This window comes from Chelonia mydas, chromosome 11, assembly GCF_015237465.2.
Source record: "Chelonia mydas isolate rCheMyd1 chromosome 11, rCheMyd1.pri.v2, whole genome shotgun sequence".
Classification (NCBI taxonomy): domain Eukaryota; kingdom Metazoa; phylum Chordata; order Testudines; family Cheloniidae; genus Chelonia; species Chelonia mydas.
The window spans coordinates 60410434-60436504 of record NC_051251.2 but is presented as its reverse complement, the minus strand read 5'-3'; the positions used below and the strand labels follow the sequence as shown (position 1 = coordinate 60436504).

At 43.7% G+C, this 26071-nt stretch overlaps 1 protein-coding gene and 1 long non-coding RNA gene across 3 annotated transcripts in view; one reads left to right on the top strand and one right to left on the bottom strand.

Moving 5' to 3' along the window:
- The first annotated feature begins 5572 nt into the window (after window positions 1-5572).
- The window catches only part of LOC122462365, a 101126-nt gene continuing 80627 nt past the window's right edge, over window positions 5573-26071 (top strand). For both annotated transcript variants that reach the window (XR_006284868.1, XR_006284867.1), the window contains exon 1: window positions 5573-6118. This is a non-coding gene — a long non-coding RNA (uncharacterized LOC122462365). The remainder of the gene's footprint in view (window positions 6119-26071) is intronic.
- On the bottom strand, window positions 10535-24391 carry LOC102947342 (inducible T cell costimulator). The gene is made up of 6 exons (XM_007071842.4): window positions 24119-24391; window positions 17052-17096; window positions 15825-16163; window positions 14015-14127; window positions 13165-13255; window positions 10535-12618 (listed from the first exon to the last, which is right to left on the bottom strand). Exons 1-5 carry the CDS (start codon window positions 24174-24176, stop codon window positions 13166-13168), a joined length of 645 nt encoding a protein of 214 aa, XP_007071904.1. The 5' UTR covers window positions 24177-24391; the 3' UTR covers window positions 10535-12618; window position 13165.

Here is a 26071-nt window from a genome sequence, read left to right as displayed (position 1 = left end):
TGGGAACTGACATTTTCATGATTTTGATGTAACATCATAACTTTGCCAAGCTTGCTCTAAAGGTTCACAAACTTTTATGACATCTTCAGTAACCATGATCTGAGTCTCAGCTTTGTAACAAACCCCCTAAACCCGTGGAGTTTCATGTCATTGGCAGTTTGATCAAGACTGTCTGCATGGTTTCTGTAGTAAAGGAGAAGGCAAAAAGTATCCCTTAAATCCTAGATGGTCTAGAAACTCGGTGACCATCTCCAGCAAGTAGTAGGGTTGCCAGCCCTCCAGGATTATCCTGAAGTCTCCAGGAATTAAAAATTAATATTTAATTAAAGATGATATCATGTGAAGAAACCTCCAGGAATACAGCCAACTAAAATTGGCAACGCTAGCTAGTAGGAGAAGAGAAAACAAAGGAAGTGCTTACTTAAAAAAATTCAAAATGGTCCTGTGACCATGGGACCATGAGGTTCTGCCAAATGACTACATCAACGTGACTAAGTTTCTAAATTAAAAAATCTGCTGCATATTTTTCTTAATATTAGCTCTTATCACCACTCATTGGCTGTGAGTTATGTTGGCATGGAAGGGGAAATGGGCTATATTTCCTGGCACATAGCTCAGGTCTGCAAATGGCTTCTTGGTTGGTTGGTTGGTCTTAGTCTGACAAGAAGACATATATCCGATCTGCTATGTTCATTTAAGCAGGTGCTTCAGACGTAATTAAGGAGCTCCTTTTTGACTTAACCGAAAAGAGTTGAACTCAGTGACACAAGCGCGTTTAGAGTGAAGGAGAGGTTTCTGTTTCCAGACAAAATTAAGAATGTGATTTTATTACCTTGGGTGGAGGGTAGATATGGTAGGAGAAAACAACCTAAGTCCTCGGTGGAAACTATGACTCGTAAGTTGCAACAAACAGTGGATTTTTCAGATACGCCCATCTTTTCCAGTAAAGAGAATATTTTTCTTTGAAAAATGGGGGGGTGGAAAACTGTAGTTTGCTTCACTTTTGTCAGAGTCCTGGTGGAAGTGTGGTTTCTTTGAGCTTTTTGAAGCTTGCGGTAGGAAGTGCTCAATGCTACTCATGAAAGAGAAACAAAGTTTGCTTAGAAAAGCTGACTCTGGGAAAGGAGTTACAGGTGCCAACATTTTAATCAACAGCAGCTCCATTGCCCGGATACTGTTACCCACCTCTTGCAAACTGTGTTTGGAAGAAGCAAGTGTCAGTGGGTGGGATGGCCCCTAAGTATGCCCAGATTAACCAGTGTGCATTTGCAAGGGCCCCCAACGCAGGAGACCCTGGACCACTGGGGGAAAAACCAAATCCAAAACTGAGGGTACATCTACACTGGGGGAAAATACGTAGCTGTGAGTCTCAGAGCTTAGGTCAACTGACTCGGCTTGCAGGCTGTCACTGCGGGGCTTGCCCCCTCTCGCATGTATGGCATCTGCAGAGCAACATTCTATCGCTGAAGTTGTACGTCCAGAGGCCATTTCCAGGCCTCCTCTGTGACAGTTGCTGTCATCCAATTCACCTTTGAATCCATATTTGGGGCACTATGTTACATTGTGTTCCATGGTTTGGATGTTCTCACCGCAGTCGCACAAGGTGGAATCATTTTGATTTCTCTCCCCTCCCCCCGCCACTTGTGTATCAACTAGCCACGTCTTCCGTGGTTTGTTTGGAGGCAGTTCAGAGTGATCCAGAGCCTGCATGGCAGGTTGAAACTGGGAAGGCAGTAACAATTGGTTGGTTTGTTAGGAATAGTAGGTGATGACCTTCAAGCAGCTCTTCTCTCCCCCCCGACCCCCAAAGTTATGAAGGAAACCATGATTAACACCATCAAACCGGCAACCGAATGTTGATTGTTGACCTCCCAGTCAAAAGAGCAACCTCCCCTCTTGGCTAGGTTTCAGAGCCCAGACTCCAGCTGGAGTGGGAATGTCCACACTGCTGTTTTTAGCCCCATAGCACAAGCCTGAGTTTGTTGACCAGGGTTCTGGGACTTGCTGCCCATTGTGTTTTGTTTTGGCAGAGTGGTGCTGCAAGGCTATGTGCTAGGTTACAATGCCACTTACTCAGATTTGGCCTGGATGTGGAGTGCAGAGCCAGGGGTGCTCTAGTGAGTGGCCAGGAAGGTCCCGGGGTGGTGGGTGATGAGGGGCTGTGGGTGAGTTGTTGGTGGGCTCTGGGGTGAGTGGGGAGCGATGGGGTACTGGGGTGAGGTGTTGAAGTTGAGTGGGGGATATTGGGGAGGGGGAGTTGTGAGGGGAATGGTGCATGTTGTAGGGTGGTGGGGGCCAGGATTTGGAAGTAAGTCGGGGTGGGGGGAATGTATGTCGGGGCTGCTGGGATGTGTGTTGGCAGGGGTGCTGGAACAATTTGTACAGTGGGGGTGCTGAGAGCCATTGATCCAAACTGTAAACCTTGTCTATGATAAAAAGAACAGGAGTACTTGTGGCACCTTAGAGTCTAACAAATTTATTATAGCATAAGCTTTCTTGGGCTACAGCCCACTTCATCAGATGCGTAGAATGGAACATATAGTAAGAAGAGAGAGAGATAGGTAGGGGTGTGTGTGTTTGTGTGTGTGTGTGTGTGTGTGTGTACATACGTACCTACAGTTTGTATGGCAACTTCCACCTTCTCTGTATGTAAGAGGCTAATTAGTTAAGATGAGCTATTGTCAGCAGGAGAAAAAAACTTCTGTAGCGATGATCAAGATGACCCATTTAGACGGTTGACAAGAAGGTGTGAGGATACTTAACTTAGGGAAATAAATTCAATATGTGTAATGACCCAGCCACTCCCAGTCTCTATTCAAACCCAAGTTAATGGTACCTAGTTTGCATATTAATTCAAGCTCAGCAGTTTCTCGTTGGAGTCTATTTTTGAAGCTTTTCTGTTGCAAAATTGCCACCCTTAAATCTTTTACTGAGTGGCCGGAGAGGTCGAAGTGTTCTCCTACCGGTTTTTGAATGTTATGATTCCTGAAGTCAGATTTGTGTCCATTTATTCTTTTGCATAGAGACTGTCCGGTTTGGCCAATGTACATGGCAGAGGGGCATTGCTGGCACATGATGGCATATATCACATTGGTAGATGTTCAAGTGAACGAGCACCTGATGGCATGGCTAATGTGATTAGGTCCTATGATGATGTCACTTGAATAAATATGTGGACAGAGTTGGCATCGGGTTTTGTTGCAAGGATAGGTTCCTGGGTTTGTGTTTTTTGTTGTGTGGTTGCTGGAAAGTATTTGCTTCAGGTTGAGGGCTGTCACCTTCAGCCCCCAACTAAAACCTCTCCAGCGCCTCATCAAAGACTTACAACCTATCCTGGAAAATGATCCCTCACTCTCACATATCTTGGGAGACAGACCAGTCCTCGCTTACAGACAGCCCCCCAACCTGAAGCAAATAACTGTTATGCTCAAGGATTGGACCTAGTAGGCATTGACCTGCTTTGGGGGCCATGCAGAACCATGGCATCCCACAAGGGGAGCATTTTGTTGCCTTTCCACTTGGGAAGGTGCGATGTACACCATCATCCATAGACACCGAGCTCTGTTGGGGGTGGGAGCAGGATCATGGCACTACCTTATCCCCACCTCTCCACTCCTTCGGAGATAGCTTGTACCTCAACAGACAGCAATGCCACACTTAAGAGAATACAAGGACAGCAATTGTGCCTAGCCCCAGTGCAAAGGGGAGACCCCCCCCTTCCTTTGTTCCCACCTGCATGGGCCACGCACAGTCTGGCCCTTAACTCTAGTCTGAGAGACATGGGTGCACAATACTGGCTGTTGCAAAATCATCTGCTGCATGTGTGGAAGGATGCAGTAATTGGGGTGGGGCAGGGCAGGGGAGCAGGGTCAAAATACACAGCATGCCTGAATATCTCTGATTGGAATCACTGATTTGGGCATATAGAAATGCAGAGAACTGATGCAGGATTTACAGTGTGAAATATCCTTCAATATTTCAACGGTGTATTTTTTAAAAAACATTGTTTGCTCCGTGCGGCAGTTAAATGCTTCTCCTTGATCATCGGAGCTGATTTCTCTTGATTAAACCTTGATCTGCAGCCACATAAGATCTTATTACTCAGCTAAGGAGCTAACTAGCATAGAAATGCTCATTAGATGAAGTTTGACTCCCCGCACCCGCTTTTTCATATCTCCAGTGTACTGATCTGCTCAATTCATTTTGCTGCAGGAGATGGCTGAGCCTCTCTTCCCCTCTCGTGAACTGAGCTCCTAATCCTAAACCATAAATACACATCTCAAAATTTCATCTCCCAGGGAAATCTGAATTGAGAGAGAGCTTTGGTAGGTTACTTTAAAAATGATGGACTGGATAGCTCAGGGGACTGAGATGGGTATATAGAACCTTTCATCTCTATTGTCATCAGTTCAACTCTAACCCAACTCCGTGATTTAGTTCCAATTCCCCAGTGACCCCTACATGGACAGCCCCTGGGATCCCTTGTGGATACAACTGAATTTTTTAAATAACCTGCCTAGAGAGACTATGGCTTTGCCAAGTTTATTATTGTGACAACTGCTCCATAGCAAGATACACAGACACATGCATGCTGAAATCTCTGTATATAAATCTGATTGCAAATCATGCTGTGATGATACTTGGGTATAGATCCCAGTCTTGATTCCTTTGTTTGTTTCAATCTAGTTCCAGTCTGCTCTCCCCTACTCTTAAATACACATTGTAAGACCTCTAGGGATAGGAAACCTGAGGGAAATTCAAGATGACTCAAACTTTGAAGTTAATGAAAAGCATGTGCTAAGGAAGTGTGGCCCCTGGCATTTTATCATGATTAGCTGCAAACTTTAGATCCTGAATCTCAGCCTCACAAAGTGTGGGATTGTTCAGATTTCGGTTCATAGGCTAGCCCATTATGAAGGAAAAACTTGCAAAATTCGGATACAGGTTTGGGTTTCAAGCCCTTTTGAAATATGCTGGTGTTTAAATGGTAGGTGGGTGGGGAGAGGCTCTTAGTATCGTTTATAAAATGCATCCTTTTGTACACATTTATTGTTAAACTTTTTACCAAACCAGCTATACAGTTACAGTGGCCAGCCTTAAAGTCTTTCCAGTGTTTGCTTCATATAACTGTAAGCAAGGTCTGAATGAGTTCTCCCCTGACAGCCCGTGAGGAACTGGGGAGGGGAAAGGCTTCAGGACCAGACTGCATTTACATTTACATTTACATTTAACACACTTACTCTGTCTAGATATCCAGCAGACAGAGCTGTGTTGCCAAAGGGATCAATTTTGGCTGGTGTTGGGTCACAAATCACTTGATTATTGAATACAGGGGTAATGAAATGTTGTCCTTATTATCTGAGTGAAGGGCAGCAGAACTGTACTTGCCTGTCCTGATGAAGGGGGTCACCCTCAACTGACCTGAAGCAGGGGGTTCGGATGCCAAATCACAGTGAGAGGGTGAGGACAGGTGTCCCTGCCTGGTGGTGTGGGCTCTGCCTATGCATCATAAATAGCATTTGAGCTCCCCCTCTCCCCTGTTTAAAGATAAAGCTGATTAGGCTCCACTGAGAGTCTTTTGTTTGAAGTGACCACTAGAGCTGAAATCACTGATAATCAGGTCTAAATGCTTAGACCTGTTGCCGGGGCAACATTTCTGCATAGAAGAGATTGCCCTGCTTGCACTAGCAATGAGGTTCCCCCACTGAGAGCTGAGTGGCACCTCAAGAGAGCGACTCACAGAGGTCACAGTCGAGAGGCAGGTGGCAGCAGAAGGTCACAGTGCAGGGCCACCCGTGAGGGAGCAGATGGCGGTGCGGTGAAGCGCAGAGTGGCACAATGGACGACAGCAGCAGAGTGAACAACAGCGCAGCAGCGGCAACATGGAGTGAACAGCGGCAAGTGAGAGCCGGTGGTGGTGGCAGTGTCTGCATGGCTTGAAGTTTCTCTTCCCCACCCCCACCCCCAATGTCCGGTGAGAGGTGAACTCATGTGAATGCACCTCTGAACTCTGGGTCTCCACCAACAAAGGACAGCTGCTGTGAGTGGGATATGGCAGGGAGAGGAGTGGCATGCTAAAGGGATGTTTGTTCATTTGTTTGGACTTTCACACCGTAAGGTAAGACCCAGAGGCAAAGGACATTGCCCAATGTTCTCTGGAGCAGGAGTTTTGCTTATGGTCACACATATTTGAATCATGGTTGTGGTGTGTTTCCCAAATTTAATGCCAGGTTCCTTTCCTCTTTTTATTAAGTTTTCTCTGCTATCTACAGACTCAAGGCTTGCGAGTGGGGAAGTATTGCCTCTTAGAGGTACCGGGGCGGGCGGGGGGAGTGGTTAATTCTCCCAGATTACTGTGTAACCCACACACCTTCTGGGTGGGTGAGTGACACACACACACACACACACACACACCCCGACTGCTCTACAGCCTTAGCTAACAGCCAAGTGGCTTTTAGCTCATGCGGTAGAAGCTCATGCACTAAGCTCCAGAGATCCCAGGTTCAATCCCACCCACCAACAACCAGGGTCTGTCGGCGTTACAACTGCGTGGGGGCTCGAGCTGGTTCTGTGCTCTGCTATTAAGAGGGACCCCCCTGGATATTGACCCCAGCCCTTGCTGCTGCTGTCTGGCAGAAGGGTTACATAACACCACCTCTTTAGTAAGATTAAGATCAGCCTAGTTTGCTTGCCAGTTCTAAATTTCCATTTCAAGTGTTTACTTAATTTCCGGTGTCCTAGTTGTATCTAGACAATACTTAGCTAAAGATATCTAGGGGAAGATGTAAAGGGCAACCCCTGTATCAACTTAGAGTTTAAATAATGGGGGTGGGGTTCTCAGTAAACAGCAAGAATAAAAGCTTCTTTCTGACACTGGATCTTTAGTTCTTCTTTCATCATGTACAACAAATGGACTTGGTTTTTTACCAGTGCTATTGTCACTGAGGCAACTGCTGGAAAATTCAGCTTGATTCTACTGGAATTTCAGAATAGACATCTTCAGTGTCTCAAACGCTGTCCTCCTGGATGCTACTTAGCTGTATACGTAATGCCTATCTGATCTGAAAGAGAATTCCAGAGTAGAGCCGGTTGAAATTTTTCATTCACAACACTTTTTTTTCAGACTCTTCTCCAAAACTAAAAACTTTCACAGAGAGGCTTCCACTTTTTTTCAAATTGTTTTTCATATTAAACTCCCTCCTTCTTTTTTTTCTTTGATTCCTTCTTGTCACTGAGTACAATCGAACAAGTGATGTCTAGAGGATTATTTTCTCCATCTTTTCATTTTTCCTCTTGCCACTCTAACTTTTCAAAACTTCCTCAGCTGTGGAAAAGTTAGTGGCAAAAGGAAATGTGGCCCTGTTTCATTTTATTGCACTCACAGGAAAAAAGGGGAAAGTGTGTGTGTCTGTGGGAGGGAAACCAAAAATTCAAAACACTTCCAAAAATGTTACATGAAAAAATTCAAAGTAACAAAAATTGTTCCTTTTCAAACTCCATAAAATGGAAACCACTTCAAAATTCTGAAACATGTTTGTAATCTCTCAACATATCTTGACCATCTCTACTCCTAAGCCCATCTCTTTTTTGACTGAGACCCTGTGTGGGGATTGTCATGATTACTGGGCAAGATTCACCATTGAGATTCTCATCAAGTGCACCCCAACATGTCAGATCTCAGTCCTTCAGCTCTCAGGGGGGCAGGAATTCTGCAATTCACTCCTTCTTAGACTAGCACCTGAGAACCCCCCCCCCCCCCCCTCCACCCGGGGACCAACCATGACTACTTCAGCAGATAAATCTCTGCTCTTGACTTCTCTCCACTGGGTAACATTTTAAAAAGAGGCCTAACCATATGGCTCTTACGTAGGCCAGGTCTACACAACAGACTTACATCAGTACAATTACATCACTCAGGGTGAAAAACCCACCCCCTGAGTGACCTAGTTACACCAACCTAATCCCCCAACCTTCCGTTGTAGACAGTGAGTTCTCCCGTCGACATAGCTACCACCTTTCAGGAAGGTGGATTAACTAGGCACAGGAATATCTTCATTAAGCACTACAGCTGCACATGGAGACAAGCCCTTAGCCCTTTAGCTGCTCCTGGCCTAGATACCTAGGCTATGTCTACACTAGAGAGATTACAGCTGCACTGATGCAGGGACGCTGCTATAAGATCTCTCCTGTAGCTGCATCTCCCGCCAGCCTAGTGCTGTGCACACTACCACTTATGCTGGCGTAACGATGTCGCTCGGGGGATGTGTTGCTCAGGGGTGTGAAAAATAGAAGTTTGGCCGACATAAGGGGGTAGTGTAGACATGGCCCTAGGCATTGCTTAGAAAGACATGGCCTGCAGCTCTTACTTTTCCCCCAGTTTGTGTGTCAGCCTCCCAGCATGCTGACCTGACCACTCGCCTTCCCCTTTCTGCCAAGGGCACCTTTTAATCAGTCATGGTCTTTTGATCTTTTGTGTGTTGGACTTAAAAAAAAAAACAAAAAACAAAAAACATGTCCTAGCAGTGTTGTTAGCCCCAGGAAGTAACACCTGCCAGTGATCACCCCAATGTTCTCTTAGCTGGTTTGAAAGTGCATACCTGTGACTTTCTTCTCATCATCCTAGCTTCCTTTCCTAGGCCAGCCACCAGCTGTGGTTTGAATTAACTCCTTGAGTTCAAGTAGGCAGCAATACAAAATTGAACAGAGACACGGAGTCGCATGTAATATTCATAACAATAAAGCCACGGGAGGCACATGAACACCCCCTTTGGGGAGGCTAGGTCCCTGCCCCACCCGCTTCTGCTCAAGGCCGTGTCCCCAGCCTGCCCCCGCCACTGTGACCAGAGGAGCCCTGGCTGAGCCACCCTGGGCTGCCAGTCAGCCTGAGCCCCAAACTCCAGGTCGTCAGTCAGAGGTGAGCCCCACTGGCTTCTGGGGTAAGGGGAGTGAAGAGGGAGGCAGCGGGCAACCTCACGGGGTGGGGGGGTGGAGGTGAGGGAGGGATGCAGCAAGTGATGGGGACCTCTGGAGAGGGGCATGTGACACTGCACCCATATTCATAGTGATATTATGTTATGTATTTTATGCAAGGTAAGCCATGTGAGGTGTCCATTGGAGAAGTTATGATTATGATTATCCTATTTGTATGCATGTATCATTTTTGTATCTGAAGTTATAAATAGTGACTATGTATCTGTACTTCAAATGTAGTTACACGTGGGTAATGCCCACTAGACAAGATGCTTCTAGTCTAGACAGCTGGTTGTGAAGGGCCTATTCATGGTAATGGGCCATTAGGAAAAACAATAGGCCTTGGGAGAATCTTATCCCCCACCTGATGAGCTTTCCTGAGAAGGCTACAGACAGCCTGTTAGTAATGGCTGCTATGACTCTACAAGGACATGTGAACAGGCCACATGATGCTGGACTCCATCTTGTGATGTCAGTATTTTTCCACAAAGTAGTCTGGGAACCAAGCTTTGAAACAAAGAGTTCCTGCCATATGCTAACGCTGTATAAGGCAGGGAGTGACATCAGGGTTCTTCACTCCCAACATAAGAAGACTCCTGGAAACACCTGAGGACCAAAGACTGAACTGGGGGAAGGGTTGGATCCAGGCTAAAGGGATTTCTAGCCTGTGTATGAAACACCTGAGGATTCCAAGCTGCAAAGCAAGTGTAGCTTGTGCCTTAAGAATCTACAAATCTGCCTGTACCATCAGTTAGATAGGGTGAGAATCTGCTATTCATATCCAATCTAGTACACTAAGCTTAGATTGCGTTTTTGTTTGTTTGCTAGGTAATCCTCTTAGATGTGTTTGCTATCCCTTATAATCACTTAAAATCTATCTTTTGTAGTTAATTTATTTTATGTTTTAATCCAAACCAGTGAGCTTTGACTGGAGTGCTTGCGGAAAATCTCTTCTTGCTTACCACAAGTGTGCATTGCTCTCTTCACATTGCGGTAGAGGCGGACCGGGTGTTTAAACCCATATACTGGCCAGATTTGACCAGGGCAGGGGTCCAAGGCTGGGAAGCTGATGGTTAGAGAGCCTGCGTGTAACTGCAGCTGGGTGTGTCCCTAGCTGTGTGAATGCTGGTGAAAGTGCAGGCTGGAAGGCTTGGCAGCTTGTCACAGCAGCACTGTGTGAGAGGGAGCCCAGGCCCATGGGTCAGGGGGCTCAGTGGTACTACGGTTCCAGGTGACACCCCGGGTGGAACCCGTCATGGGGGTGGAGTGGAGAGGACTGAGTAGGGACTCAACAGGCAGTGGTGGGTGGGGGCCTCGGGGAGGGCAAGAGACAGGTGTAGGCAAGGACACCACGGCCCAGGTGTCCTGCAGCAGGTCAGCAGCAGCTGCGCCAGGCCCTGGCCTATTACACCTGTCACCCATAAATAAAGCACATCTCCCAGTTCATCGCAGGGATAAACTGCAAACACCGTCTTCCCTTTTCTACCTCCTCTTACGTGTTAAGCGGTTTCTTTCCTCAGGATGGTGTGCGTGAAGTTTCCCAAACAGTCTAAGAGCCACGTGGTGTAATAAAAACCAGATTTATTAAGAGCAGAGAGATCTCATACAAAACCAAGAAATGGTCTAGTCTAAAACTTTGCTAAGCTCATCAAGAGAGGCTCATCTCTGTAACAGGGTGTGAAAATGTGACATTTCTAGAACTCGACTATTTTTTTTTTTTCACCTGAGCCACTTGGGGCAGACCCGCATCTTGTCTCTTAGGTGTTTTCTGATAATATACAACCTCCGGTCTCTGTACCTTTCCTTTGGGAACTTGCTGTTTCATGAGATTCCTTCTCAGTCTAGTAATACGTTCCTTTGGACTCTCACAGGTATTATACAGGGCTCTCATAGTCAGCACATCGCACAGGTATGTAAGAACCTGGGATTGTTGTTTAGCATCTTTCATCAGTAGATCTTCAAGTGGTTTACCAGGGAAGGCAGTATCATTATCTGCTTTGTACAGAAAGGGGAAGTCCTTAGGTCACCTGGCAGGCCAGTAGCAGAGCCAGCCCTAGCACCCAGACCCGAGTTCTGGGTGTAGTGCTCTAGCCACAGATGTTCTGGTTTGCTATTTTATTATTAATTCATTATTTGTTGCTTCTCTTTCCCTCCATATACTGGTCTGAAAGTAGGTCAGCTCAGCTGGGGACTTTCAGCCCTTGTCTGCAAAACCACCTCATTCGGGGTCTGTTGTTGTGGAGAAGCCCTTCTGAGATGCTAACTGCCCTACTTTCTAAGGTTAACTGTCCCTGATCGCAGAAGCCACCTGGTTTTCTGTCTGTTAGAGAATGGAAGTATTTCTTACCAGTATTTCTGCTCCATATATTCCATATATGAATTAGAGACACTGGTTTTAATATGATGCTCTAATTTTAGAGTAACTGAGCAGTAATGTGCTGTGCACTGCCTGGCAGGATATTCAGGTTTGATTCCCTGTGAGCCATTTAAGGCATAGTATCGACAGACTCTGAAGGTGATCCAGGCTTTGAACTGCTCTAGGAATGTGAAGTACCGGTAACCTCCGACCCCTGTGGGGAAATAATAAAGGTCTGATGCAAAGCCACAAAAGCAAGATAGTGCCAAGTTAAGACTGAAACTTCATCTTCCTCTCATTCTAGGTGATGAAGGACTCTTGAATATTCTGGTCTTTTGTACCTTAACATGTATGTGCTGTAATATAGATAAATAAAGGGATGGGATAAAGAGGCGCTGCCTTGCTTTCTCATGTAGAGACTGAACCTGCAGCTCTTACTTATGTAATCAAGAGCCGCAGTCTTGGGATTTTAATATACAATATGTATACTGGAAGAATTTTGTTCTTCTAGGAAAAAACTCTGTAATTTCCCTAGCTCTACATAGAAAAGATGATCCCTACAGTGTGGGTTGTGAAGATGTAGTGAGAATCCAAAAAACTTAAAAAAAAAGATGCACAATAACTGAGATTCTAGATGACACTAGAAAGTACATTACACTCTCCTTCCATTGTTTCTCTATTGTCTGGAGTCCCAATCCAAGGGACAGAGACTCTGTGTGTGTGTGTGTGTGTGTGTGTGTGTGTGTGTACACTAAAGTATCCTAGTGTGGTGCTGTTAAGAAGTTTGAAGACCAATCCTGCTAAACTGTCCATAACAAAGCAGTAATATGCGCAGTAAAATGGCTGCTGTGCTGGCCACGCTGCTGGAGTTGGCTGTGGAGGTAGTTAGTTTTTTGTTTTTTGTTTTTTCCAGTGGGAGGTATCACAGAAGAAACCTTCTGCAGAAGGTATAATATAATCGCTCTATGAAGCACTGCAACAATATCCTTGGCAAGGAAACATTCTATATCTTTCAACTACAGCGTGCGGTGTGGGGGTTTGTTTTTTTTTATGTTGTCACACTGGATGTGCAGTCAATAGATTTGGCCATGCCCAAATTAACACAGAATATCTAGAGCAAAACACGACTGGAAATAGCTCTAGAGCTAACATCTCATTGTTGAGCAGATCGGTATCGTGTGAGTTCAGTCTGGGAAAATCTCTTTGGCTGTGAAACTGACATTTCACGTGAAGGAGGCTGAAGGTGCCAGGGAACTTCCTGTGCCACAGGTGACCTACTTGCAAGTTCATACCTGTAACAGAAATTAAGAATTTGTTGTAAACAAGCCTGAATCACTCCAGCTTCTAGCTGTGCTCCCCTTCTAACTTGTGGCTGATTTTCTGTATAAGGGCCCAAGTCAGGCGAAAGCTCCTGACAGCCTCCCACACCTGAGCCAACAGCCAGAGTCTGGCCTTTATTATAATGATCCAAAGTGTGATAAGCAGATGTACTTAGAGCTGAACTAGATGCACTTTCCCAGAGTCATTTTGGGAACGATGTGGTATCACAAGAGTCTGAATCAATTGAAGCTTCACATCAGTTCCTCATTCTTGAAGTTATTACATTGCCCTATTCTGAAGCACTAACATTTCTGGGGACTGGTCTGTTGTTCTGATCTGTAAGTTCTTTGGGGATTTTGCTTTTAGTTTGCCATTCCTGTTGGATGGCACTATGTACCCAGATAAATTATAACACAGCCCTCCTAAAGTCAGTTGGAGGCAGATCAGGCCAACCCTTCCCCACAGAGAGCCTGTTGCTAACAACGTAAGAATGATTCAGTAAAAAGACATAGTACAACCTTAGAATGCTGGTTTTCTAGCTGCATTCACTGCTGCCATGGGCATATATTCACTGTTGAACTCATGGGAGTTGGATTCACATTGCGTTGTCTGCAAAGAAAATGCCCTGAATTTAGTTGATAGTCTCTCACCCTCATTCACTCTCTCTTGCCTTTGTCCTTTTAATAGGGTGATTTAATCTCTCTCTGCTTTCAATGGATAATAAAGTCAGAGGCAGCTGGTGTTCGCCTCCAAACTTCACAAATTGGAAGAGGAAAGCAGACTCTGTTCAACAAAACTCTCTTCTGTGGCTGTTCTGTCCTTTTGTTTTTAAGAAGTTTTTGCTCTGGAACAGAGCTGGAATTCTCCAGTAATTTGTTTCCCCTCTTTGGAAGCAATTCACTTGATTATTTTCTTCAAGGTATTTTTGCTGACCTGTGCAGAGTTGCTCCTTCTTCCTATGGCTCCAGGCCTTTAATCAATAGGCTAGTCTGACTTGGAAAAATTAAATCTGAGCTGCTGTCCCTGATGACTGAATTCCACGTCATTGAAACACACTTAGCACATGCTGTGCGTGTGTCTGTAACTGACCCCTGAGTGAGAAAGTTGCAGCACTGTAAAGTGGCAGTGTAGACAGTGCACTCCCCTCATGGAGGTGGTTGGGTTTTTGTTTGTTTGTTTTGGTTTTTGTTTTCTTTTAATAGCCCTGGGAGAGCTCTCCTAGCATTGGTGCCGTGACTACACAGCCACATTAAAGCGCTGCCGCGGAAGAGCTTTAAAGTTGCTAGTGAAGACATACCCTAAATCTCACGAAATGAGGCCCTCGATGTATCCACTTTGGACCTAGGACTATATATGGAAATTGCTTACCTTCTTTCTTAAGCAACAGGCTACTATGCAGCAGATACAGGAAACCACGGAAAATGCAGTGATCCCAATAAGCATCCATGACATCATTTCTGATACAAAGCAGGCTTCTGAGTCTTGACCATATTAAAAAAAAAACAAAAAAATCACTGAGGATTAGCAATATAAGTTCTCTCCCCGCCCCCACACACACACTTTGTGTAGGTGAGATCAGTGCTTAGAGTGGTCTGAAAGAAGTGTGTGCCGGGGTTGGGTTGGGGTGGGGAGGGAGAATCATTTTCCAGCTTCGGTAAGATAGTGACCCAGTTGGCTTTTAAAATTTTTTTTTTCCAGGTTCACAACCCCATGCATTTTAAGTAGTGGGGGAAATGGCAGAAGTTAGTGTTTTGAGAGGCTCTAAATGATGTGAATGGACTCAAGGAAGACACACTGAGCATTAGGCAGAACGCAGCAATGGTCCAGAGTTTGTGTGAGGAAGAAGTGAAAGAGGCATCGAGGCTAGTATTGGTGACAGAGTGGAGGGGGCAAAGGACAATCTGAAAGGAGACCAGGGCTGCATCATGGGTGGGCCTAAAAGGCCCAAACCAGACTGCATATTAATTTAATGAGTAGCGCAAATGGGGAGTCAGTGGTCCAAAGGACTGGTGAGAGAAAGGAATTTGGAAGCAACATTTTGGATGAAATGGAGGGAGGCAAAATTAGAGACCCGAGGAGAGTGAAGTAGTCAAGGCATGAGATGACTAAGCCATGGCTGGGAAATCTAGCTGCCCAGACACCAAGGAAGGGGTAGCTTTTGGAAACGTTACGCAAGAGAAGTGACAGGATTTGGATCATAGATTAATATATTTTTAAGGTCAGAAGGAACACTAGATCATCAGGTCTGACATAACATGGGCCATTGAGTTTCATGGTTACCCTGGTATTCCCCAGATGCTGCGGGATGGAAGGTACAGAAGGAGAAGAGAGGGAAAACTGGGAGGATGGTTTTATTATCCATCCTAACAGAGAACAAAGGCAAGGGCTTGGACAGATAGATTATAAACTTGCAAACCAGCCAGGATGAGATATCACAGACACAATGAATGGCAACTCAGAAGATGATTGATGTTCGTTCGGTACCCCTGGGGAGTGCGGTCATAGCCCCTTTCAGGTAGACAGCAAAATGTCCTTTAGATTTTGATAGACTGTCCCAAGTTACTTAACAGACCTAGGTCCTGATTCAAAGAGGTAAGCAGCATATTCCCATTAGCTCCAATGGGAGATGTGAGTGCTCAGCACCTCTCTAGAGCAGGCCATAAGTTAGATTTATGTATTACTTCTGGTACAGATACTGATAACAAAGACTTTGCCTGCGACACATGCAGATAAATCTCAGAATGGATTTTTGTGCTAATCTAGAATTTATTCAAGGTTTGTGTTTAGTATCTTAGAGAAACTCTCGGGAGAGGCTAGCTCATTACAAAAGCAGCTTTGCCTCTCCTGGAATTGACACCTCCTTATCAATTATTGGGAGTGGACTACATCCACCCTGATTGAATTGGCCCTGTCAGCACTGGTTCTCCATTTGTGAGGTAACTCCCTTCTCTTCATGTGTCAGTATATTTATGTCTGCATCTGTAATTTTCACTCCATGCATCTGAAGAAGTGGTTTTTTACCCCCGAAAGCTTATGCCCAAATAAATCTGTTAGTCTTTAAGGTGCCACCGGCCTCCTTGTTTTTGTGGATACAGACTAACATGGCTACCCCCTGATACTTGACTCTCATTTATATATCTCTAAAGCTAGAGTAAGGAAAGAGGGGCTGTGAACTTACCATGGATATACAAATAGGTTTCATTTACCCTACATTCTATGTAGGGAGCAGGTAAAAGGATTTCTAGGCAGCAGAGATAAATGCCCGTGTGCTTGCTTTCCAAATTTTTGAGAATGAAGGACGTGCTGTTCCCCGAGTGCACTGGCTCACAGTAGGTGCCCTTAGATTCAGGTATTGCCTTCCCATCGTTCATGTGGATTGCACAGATTTCCTCCCTCTCATGCCCTTTCAGCAGTGTCATGCTGAATTCAGTAACGTTTTTAGGGTTGCTGAAGCTGAATTTGAAGATCCCCTTGTGAAATTCAACCATCACCTGGGGATCAGAGACAGTAGGTTGTTCTGCAGAGAAAATAATAATCTCCAAGTAATTATCAAACCAGATAAACATAGCTGTAGCACTTAAATCTACTGAAGCATGGGTCTCTAGCACTGTGTTTTTGGGGAGTAACCCACAATGAGCATTCTCCTGACAGCAGGAAAGAGAGATAAATATATCCTATATCACTTATGGACACCCTTGAATTCTCTTCTGTCTTGCTGCGGGGCACATTTAATATTCAGATGTTGAAACAAGGGGTAAAATAGCTTGTGAAGATGCTGCGGAACACATGTGCACTGACCCAGGGTAAGCTGGTGTAGGTCACTGTTAGTGTTTAGATACTGCATACTAGTTATTATGGTAGTGCCTAGAGACCCCCACTGAACCCAGCATTACAGATGGGTAAGTGGGTCACAAAGATTTACCCAAGGTTGCAAAGCGGTAGAATTGAATACAAATCTCCTATGTCCCGGTTCAGTGGCTTATTCACAAAACCATCCTTTCTCTATGCAATTGCTATTAAGTTTGACCCTAATAATTGACATGGTTATATCTCCTATCATTTGAAGCTTGTCACCCCATGCCCACTCGCACCAACCAAAATCCACATCCACTCTGGCCGCAGGTGCTCACAAAAATCCCTGAAAAGAGAAGCCATCACCTCATATGCAGCAAAAATTACTCAAATTTTTTTTGAGAAGTCCATTAAAACACCTGACTGAGGATCTCCTGGTACCTCCCGGTTTGGCTTTTGTAGGAGTCTTTGGGAAGATGAATGAATTGCAATGTCCCTTGTAAAGAAGGACATGTTTCCATTTCAAGAACCACCATATTGTGGTACAAAAAATATTTACAGCCCTCTTAAGACAATTTATGGAAATATTAGATGTTTTAAAAATGGCTCTTACCTATATTTTTGCATAGTTGACGTGACAAACAGCGGTGATCAGTTCCTGAAAAATAAAATGTAATTTGCTGTTTAAAATCACTAAAGGATCATAATGTGATGCTAAGATGGTGACATCATTATCTAGTGCTAAAAAATAAAATCCTACAATGCAATAAAATCATTGCAAAACATTAACATCAGAAGCTAAAGAGCATTAATTGATCCAGCATTAACATCAATCACTTATGTAGCATTCATTAATTCTCACAACACCCATACAAAGTAAGTATTATCTGTATTTTGCAAGTAGAAACTGAAAGTGAAAGTTAAGTAATTTGCCTAAAGCTACAGAGGGAATGTGTGTTAGACAGGATTCAAAATCAGAAGTTATTGGATCATTAACTCAGATGATAGTCAAGGCCTTATATTTCTCTTATCAGGGCTCCTAAGATCAGAAGGATGTCAGCCAGCCAGATAGAAAAGTCTGACTCTCCACATCAGACGATATTTTCAGTAAGGCTTTCAAAAGTCACTTGGATTGAAAGACTCACTTCAAACAACTTTATTTTGCTATGCTAGGGAAATAGAGTGAAAATAGTTAATTAAGAATTTTAATGAGCCAATATGTTGTTGTTTTGATATTCCAGTATTGTCTAGAGGCCCCAGCCAGACTTAGCCCCTGTTGTGCTTGGTGCTGTTCAAAGCTATTGTAAAATACAAATACAAAGAGCTTGCAATCTTGTCCTGATTCTACAGACACTCAGGTGTAGATAATTACACACTTCAATCTTTGCAGGGTCTGGCCAAGTATGCTCTGTTTCTAGACTCGAGCGGTCTTTCATATTCATGCTTTTTACTTCTTTGAAGTCTTGTTCACATACCAGAGAAGTGCCATAAGCAATTCAGCACTCCTGCACCAAGTATTCTTAAACCTCCTTATTAGCAAAGACATCCGAAATACCAGTTGTTTGTTAGATTAAAAAATCCTTGAAAACGTTAGTTTTTTTGGTCATGTCTATTATACATTATTTTTAAAATTGTTGTATTTTGACAACTAACTCCGTTCCCAGTAGTAAAAAGTATTAAGTGTGGGGAGGGGGGTGAGGCAGAACTTGAAGAAGCAAATGGCTGCAAGCTTCTCCCTACCTTACTCTCCATTAGACCTTAATGCATCCTGAAGAGAGAGAGCAAGAACGTACAGTCTAGTGAATGTACAGGGAGTAGGGAGATCTGAGTTCTATATCCAGTTCTTCCACAGACATGCTGAGTGACCTTGGGCAAGTCCCTCCATTCCTCAGTGTCCTCATAACATTTAGTAATATGTACATCCCTCGCAGGTGCCCAAAGACACTTTTATGTTGTTGAATATTTGTAAAATCCTCTGGGGTGTTCAGTTGGCAGGTGCTACAGAAACAAAATATTGTTGTCACCCCTGTATGACTGGGTCATACTCTTCCTCTGTTACCACACGGCCTCTGGTCCACTATGCAGTCTGTTGCCCTTGATAGTTCTAATAGTCTGTACCACTTCCAGGGCTATTGCCAAGTATGCTGACAGTCAAGATATTGGTGTCCCATTCCCACTGGTGTGGTGATAGGACAGATAGGTAAAACTCCCAGCTGGAGTATAGATGTCTGCTCCAGTGGACGAACTACAGACCAAAACTTGTTGTACAATAAAGTAACAAATACAGAAAGTGCCAGCAGCAAGAGAAAGAATGAACATTAAAATAATTCTTGCTGCTTGATGGGGGTGGAAAGTTGCTGTGCTACTGTTAATTATTTTAAGTAACGATTTTGTAAAGACTGTCTAATTGTAGGGGCTGTAGTGTGATAGTTAGTTTTAAAATTAGGCACCACATGGACAAATCAGTGGAGGGAAGAAAAAAGTTGAAAATGTATCAGGTGTAAAGCTTACAGTGTTTGCCTCGTATTTTAAATCTGATCTAATATTTTTGAGGAGTATTTAATAATAGTCTGGGGCTCTTTAGATTTGTGGTTCAATTGATTTGGTTAAATAGGGCCAAATTCGCTACACTTTCTAACGCTGAATCGCATCTCGCTCCACAAATAGCTCCACTGAAGTCAATGGGACTATGCAATTATGTACGCTTAAGTGGGCCACAAGCTTTATACAGCAGTGACTTTCATCCTAAAAACCTATGTAGCACACTGCCTTAGTGTGGGAACTCCCCCAGTGGCTGGTCCACATCGAGGATAGCAAGCTAATTTTGCTCCAAGCTAATGGAGTTATTCTTTTTGTTCAAGTGGTGGTGATCTGTCTTTTATGCTGAGGTGCATAGGTGTCATCCTTGCTGCTGACCAGCAATAGAAATGGTGGAGGAGGGTCATTAAGCGTACCATTCATGTGAGACTGTGGCCAACTGAAGGATGGTTTGTATCTTCCTGGGCCCAGAATTGTAACCACCCACCTTCAAGAAGACTGAGGACTAATAAGATCACTTCACTGAGTAAACATTTTGGTAAATATGATGCAATAATCAGTGGAGTAACAGGTGAAAATGCGGCCAGGCAGTAGTACGGCAAAAAAGTGTCTGGGGTTTGAGTGAGTCAACTGTAAATTGAGTAAATTGAATGAGTCAACATTGTGATGCAGTTGCAAAGATGGCCAATATACTGGGGTGTCTTAAAAGGAGTGTTCTAAGACATGAGAAGTAATGGTTCTGCACTGCTGAGCCTTCAGCTGGAATAGTGTGTCCAGTTTTGGTTGCCACACACTAAGAAACATGGACAAATTTGAGAGAGTCCAGAAAAGGGCAAAAACAATGATAAAATGTTTAGAAAACCTGACCTATGAGGAAAGACTAAAAAACTGAGCATGTTTAGTTTTGAGAAAAGATGACAAGGGGGAGGATGCTGCTCCTTGTCCTATGCTCTGTAGACCAGATACAAGCTAAATCTGCAGCAAGGAAGAGTTAGGTTAGATATTAGGAAAATCTTTCTATTTATAAGGATAGTTAGGTATTGGAATAGGTTACCAAGGGAGGTTAGGGAGTCCCTCTCATTGAGTGAATGGTTTTAAGAACAGGTTAGACAGATTCCTGCCAGGGATGGTCTAGGTATACATGGTCCTGACTCAGCATAGAGTAGATGACCTCTCAAGGTCCTTTCCAACCTTACCTTAATGATTCTGTGATGATCGCAGCATAAAGAGAGCAACTCTTGTGAATGAGGTTTTAATGATGTATAAGAGAATAACGAAAGATCACCAGTTTCACAAGCATACTTCATGAGCCCGAGTTAGCTTTGCCACTGAAAGCTGTGTTTTTCCTTGCCAAAATGGAGACTGTCATGAAGTATTGCAAAAATGTCTCTGAAATGTGCGAGATGATTAATATAGAAATTGTAGTGAATACTGTTTTCTAACTACTAGGTAGTATTGGGTGGAAATGAATTCCAAACTGTGCAAACCTCTGAACCTTTAAAGTTCTTGCCGGTAGCTAGTGGTTGCTTCTGCTGTCTTCACTGTCCCAAATGTGCAGCTTTAACAGGTGATACAGCTTTGCAAAATCCTGTTCCCCCAATCACCTGGAATGGGTAACACTTCTGACAGGCCAGTACAACATCATGAGCTTTTTCATTATCATCAGTCATTGTGGAGTGAGGCAGACAAGGAGATTTTTGTGTCCACACGGATAACTTTTCCTGCTTCCAAGACTGGATGTTACTTCTGGGACCCCATCAATCCTGGACAGTAACTAGCTAGATACGTTTGTGATGTCGCTCCCTAACATACACGTAGATGTTGTGAAGGGTGGGATGTATAAGCACTGTTTTTTATGCCCTCTTTCTATTCTGTATTAAAGCATTTGGAATGGTGCCATCTTTAAGGTTGTATTTTTTTCATTAAAATCAGGCTGACATAATGCAATAGCAATAAGAAGACTGTGGCAGGGGTTAAAATCTCACAAGCAGGTGTAACTCTGGACTTAAGTGGAGGTTCTCCTGGTTTAAGGAAAAGGAGACTCTGGCCACTTATATTTCTGGTTGCAATGTGGGACTGATGGGTACAAGCATGTGTGTGCGCACATGCGTGCACAAGCTATGTTGGCTTCCATAAGAGATTTAAATTCTGTTTCTAACTCAGTCCGGCCAACATGCTTCCTGAGTTAGAGCATCTTCCTGAGCATCTTCAGTAGAGTCAGTGGGCACTTTGGTGGGGGCTCATGGATTTCTGCACCAGTGGGGTTGGATGGCCAGTGACCAATAGGTGTTTTATTTGCCAGCTGACTACCAGCTGCTACTGGCTTTCAGACTGGTCCGTGACTCAATGCCATTTGCAAACAGCCCAGGTAAAATCGCATCTGGCCATAACAGACTTAAAAAAATAAAATAAAGTTTAACCCTCATTTTGAAACTTGGAGTTGAGGGTGGGATGGCTGGGTGGGAATAGTCTTGGACCTTTGGCGGGGGTGAGGGCATTTTTGTTCTGCGGTTTAACTCTCAGAACAGAGCTTTACTTGTAACGTACTTGTGAAAGTCACCAACGCAATCTCAGCTGCATGTGTTTGAGGCTGAAGATGAGCTTGGATTATTTTTTTTCTTCCAGTAGCATAAAGAAAATAACTACAGTTTTAAGTCACTGAAGCACTGACCCTTCCAGCCACTCTAAGCCGATGCACTCTGAACTCAGTTAAGCCACTCACATGTCTGAAGCTAAGTGTATGCACAAGTCTTTGTAGAATCAGGGCCCAGACTCAAAGAGCAGAGCTATCCTACAGGAAAAAAGGTGTTGGCCACAGATATACTACTTGCCTGTCTATGCTATAGGATAAATATAAGTATTATGGTGATCCCTATTAAAATGTCAGCATTTGCCATTCAGTACCTCCACCCTGGTATCTGAGATGAGTATGGTTTCTCCCTACACTGACAATAGGAGGTTTCTGTTGTAACCCATGATAACAGTTGGCAAATGTTAACTTTTTTAAATGGCTACAAGAAAAATATAGAATAGACAACTTTCCACAGCCAGAACCCCACCGCTGTCTGGTCTGCAGCCCTATGGCAACGTTACCATGACCTTTAGACAGGCAGTTTACGAATATGGAATCTCTTAGAGATTTTGTAGAGAAATGTGCAAGGGAAATTTGTCTGAGGGAGAATTCAAAAGGGACCAATATTAAGCCCTTCCAAGGTAAACTAAATGAATACAAAAAACTCACGTCAGATTGAAGGCCTGATGTTTTCGTTTTCTCCATTTAGTGCCTATTCCTGCATGCCTTATGCAGATCCAATTCCATTTAAATGAAGTCAATAGGAGTCTGGGTAGGGACTGGAACCTGAGGCTGCACATTCTCATAGTGATTTCTTTATCAAGATTATGCCACAAAGTCGCAAAGACCAAAATAAATTTTAATTTACATGGCACAGTTTCTGATCGGAAATATATCCATAGAGCAGGGCTAGGGCCTGCAAATTTGCATGCATTTTTGTTAAAATGCTGCTATGTTTTTTCCTACTGAAATTCTGCTAAAATGCTTGGAAATAGTATTTTATGGGGTAACATATTCCATAAATTCTTTGCATCCTTGTTGAGATACTCTAAACCAAACAGCCCCTTATTTCACCCGGTCTTGTCCTTTTTAATAATAATAGTCAATAATTACCGTGTTATATGTTGAAAGCAATGTAGAAAAACATTTCCTGTGAGATTTCATTTTTTCCCTCAGAGGAGCTTTTGAAATCACCCTCTTTTCTCTCCCTTTGCTCCTCCTTTCCCCCTGATTCCCAGCTTGAGCGTCAAAAAAATGCCAGTGTCTGAGAGAACATTCATTTGCAGTCTCCTTCTTTTCATATGAAATGTCCTTTCCAATGAGTCCAGCTACGCTGGATAAAGCATGTTAGCTGGATGTTTCTGCTAAAATGGAAGTGGTTAGTATTGATGATTGGTTTTCATTAATAGCTTTTTCAAGTTAACTCCTCATTGAGACAAGGGCCAGCTCACACACTACTGGAGATATTGAAATCCTCACTCCACTGAAGTCAATCGGAGTTTTGCCATTGCATTCCATAAGGCCAGGACTTCATCCATTCTTTCGATCTGCCAGTTTGATGGCCTAGGATGCCGGCACTACATTAGCTAACGTTCTGAAGCTTTTTTTACTTAAATAAAAGCTTAATTTCTGCATAAAACCCTGTAAGTACTAAAATTCCACAGAGACTTTAAACCTACTTTATATCACTGGAATTTCAGTACCATCTATTTCCAATGGCCCTAGGCATGACCTTCAAAGGAACAAATTTAAATGGGGCTTAGTAATAATACCCACCAAATCCCAAACTTCAGAGTACTGTTACTTAGGGCAAATCACACTAAATCCTACAACAGTATGTAGGTTAATGAGATTTCTTCTTTTAATCAAATATTGACTGAATTTCTGCACTGGACTAGTATGTAATGGAAAGTGGGTTTCAGAGAAGTTAAAAGGAAGCGAGTTGTGGCATACTTTGCACGCGATGCTGCGACAGGGTGCTGAATCCCATAAACTGCCTCGTCAGTGTTATGGTCCTGGTCAGCTCGATGGCATCACCCAGGGCTCCTTATAAATCACTCTGCATTTCCATCCTGCAATATAAATGACCTAAACCACTTCTCCAGCCCATATATGTTTTCCAAGTTAAAAGAATTCCCCACGTAAGCATGACTCCTCCTTGAAATCAATAGCTCAGTATGGATCTCCTTATACAGGCACCTGGTGCACTTTTACATTTCTAATAGATTATGCTCCATAAGGGAAGACAGCTACACTAGCTATATCTGAAAGGTAACTGGCTGTTTACGTTCTTCACTTGTCCGCTTGCAAAGTGCATATTTTTGTGGGTCTCAAAGACCACGCAAATGTTCTGTGCTGGCACAAATTCAGCTCAGATCAACCTCTTTGGTGGTGGTAAGGTTGAGGCTGACCTCTTTCCTCTTGGCAACTATTTTTCTTAATTGTTTCTGTTCCCCCATCCCCCCAACCCCATCCTGACAGTCATTCCCCATTTACACATCTGGTCATTGTGTGTCTTAAATGCCTTATGGATGATTATTGTAAGAAGCAAAACCCCAAACGCCACTTACCATAGAGGGATTCCAACTGAAAGCAGAGGAGACAGAACGTTAAAACTCCTGACTTCATACTTGTCTGACACAGACACCAGCCCCAGCCGTCTGTCTTAAGTTTTCAAAACTGAGGGAGAATTCACACTGTTGCCCCTTTCGTAGAAAAGGAAGTGGTTTTGTGGGCAACGAGTGGAATTATACAATAAATAAAAGGGCTCTTTTATTTAAAATAACCCATAGCAACATTATCGCTATGTCAGCAGGGGTTTTGTATGACATGCGTCTGTGTGTGGGGGGGTGTCTCTTTTTGGTTTTATTTTCCCCTAGCTCAGTCTTACTTTCATCTTCCCAGCATCGATAGTATCTGTGTCATTAGTTTACCTCATAGAATATAGGCCATCTTCGATATTCACTTTCACGAGTGGCTACTTCCCGCTTAATCCATCCCCTGCATGCACCACCATCACCTATCTAGTATGTGTCTTGCAAATAACCAGTGGCTAGCAAACCAGTTCTGACATAGATAAAGAACCAAAACAAATTTATGTCAAATTACTTTCTCACAAGCCACTCTCCACCATCAGTTTCTCTTAAACAACTTGTTGCTGTCTTTGTTTTAAAGTTGTTAGTGGATACAGTAAGGGAATGGCTTACTGGTCCATGCATTGGAATCGAAGCACCTGGAATTCAATGGAAACACAAAGTCAAATCCCAGGTGGTTCAGCTCAGCCCTCTATCTTTCTAGGCGCTCATTCAAATGAGACCTTCAAACCCGAGGTCCTGTTTGGCCTGCATGGACACTAAAGACCTCATGGCCTCTCTGTAAAAGTAGAGGGAGTGATGCAGTGTCCACAGCCAACGTTTTGTCACTCTGCTTTTGTGTTGCTGTGCTCTGGGCTGCTGTTCTTTGTCCCAAAGGCAGCTGCACAGCTGTGGTCTAGGGAATGCTTTAGGATCCTTTGGGATCAAAAGGTCTACATCCACATCCAAATGATTATTTATACATGTATATTTTTATTATTAGAGCTGGTGGAAGATGGGAAAACAACTTAAGAATCTAGGGGATTTGGTTCATTTCAGCTGTATTGGAGCCTGTTAGCATTTCTGAATTTACAAAGATGATCTGAATGGCATTAGTGTGATCTACCCATGGACATACTTGGATGACCCATTCAGACACTGTGCAGATATTCCAGAGATTGACCTGGGTTCACTTGGGATGGGCTTCTAATGTTACCAAATATCAAATAACTTTATAAATAACAGGACTGGCTTGCACATGCTTTGCAAAGCCAAAATTCACCACATTTTGTATTGGCTGAATACTTGTTTTAGCCATTAATTTACTTGCCCCTTTCTCAAAAAGTGCTTTTTCTCCCAGCACCATTGTCAGGCAACTTTTAGAGGGATACAGGCTCATTGCAGCTGAGCCAGCTCCTGTGATGGTAAGCTAGTGCAGCCTCTGATCACAAGTGGTATAACTTGCTAATGTGAGAGGCAGCCTGGTCTAGGTAATGAAGCACAGGATTGAAAGCAAGGAGCTCCTATATTCTAATCCAACCCCATACAGAATCCTTCATTGCCTCTAACCTTCCTGCCTTTGTTTTCTTCCTCTGTAAAATGGGGCTAATACTTTCCCACCTCATGGGGATATTTTTACTGAGAAAAACTAACGCCGGTTCCAGCTGACAGCTGGTGCAAACAATCTGTTTCCACAGCACACTTCCTATATCTGTAGCTATTTTTGGTCTCTCACACGTGTTTCCTTTTTCCAACCTACATTGGGCCCAGCAGCTCACTTCTCTTCCCCTGTCATTTTAATCTTTTAAAATTCTTCAGTTCCAGTCGTCTATCCAGCTATTCCTCTGACAGCTTGTTCCAGTCCACCTCTCCCATCTTGGCTTCCCCTGGTGCTCCTCCACACACCAAACAGATCCTCTTTCAGTGGCTCTGACTCGTCTCTTTGGGGCT

What these genes read in the sequence shown, in the direction of transcription:
- LOC102947342 (XM_007071842.4), bottom strand. Translation starts at nt 24,176, where the DNA reads ATGAAGTCAGGAGTTTTAACGTTCTGTCTCCTCTGCTTTCAGTTGGAA. An exon ending in TCAGTTGGAATCCCTCTATG is followed by an intron (nt 17,097 to 24,118) that starts GTAAGTGGCGTT and finishes TTTATTTTTCAG; the next exon opens with GAACTGATCACCGCTGTTTG. An exon ending in TCAACTATGCAAAAATATAG is followed by an intron (nt 16,164 to 17,051) that starts GTAAGAGCCATT and finishes TTTTCTCTGCAG; the next exon opens with AACAACCTACTGTCTCTGAT.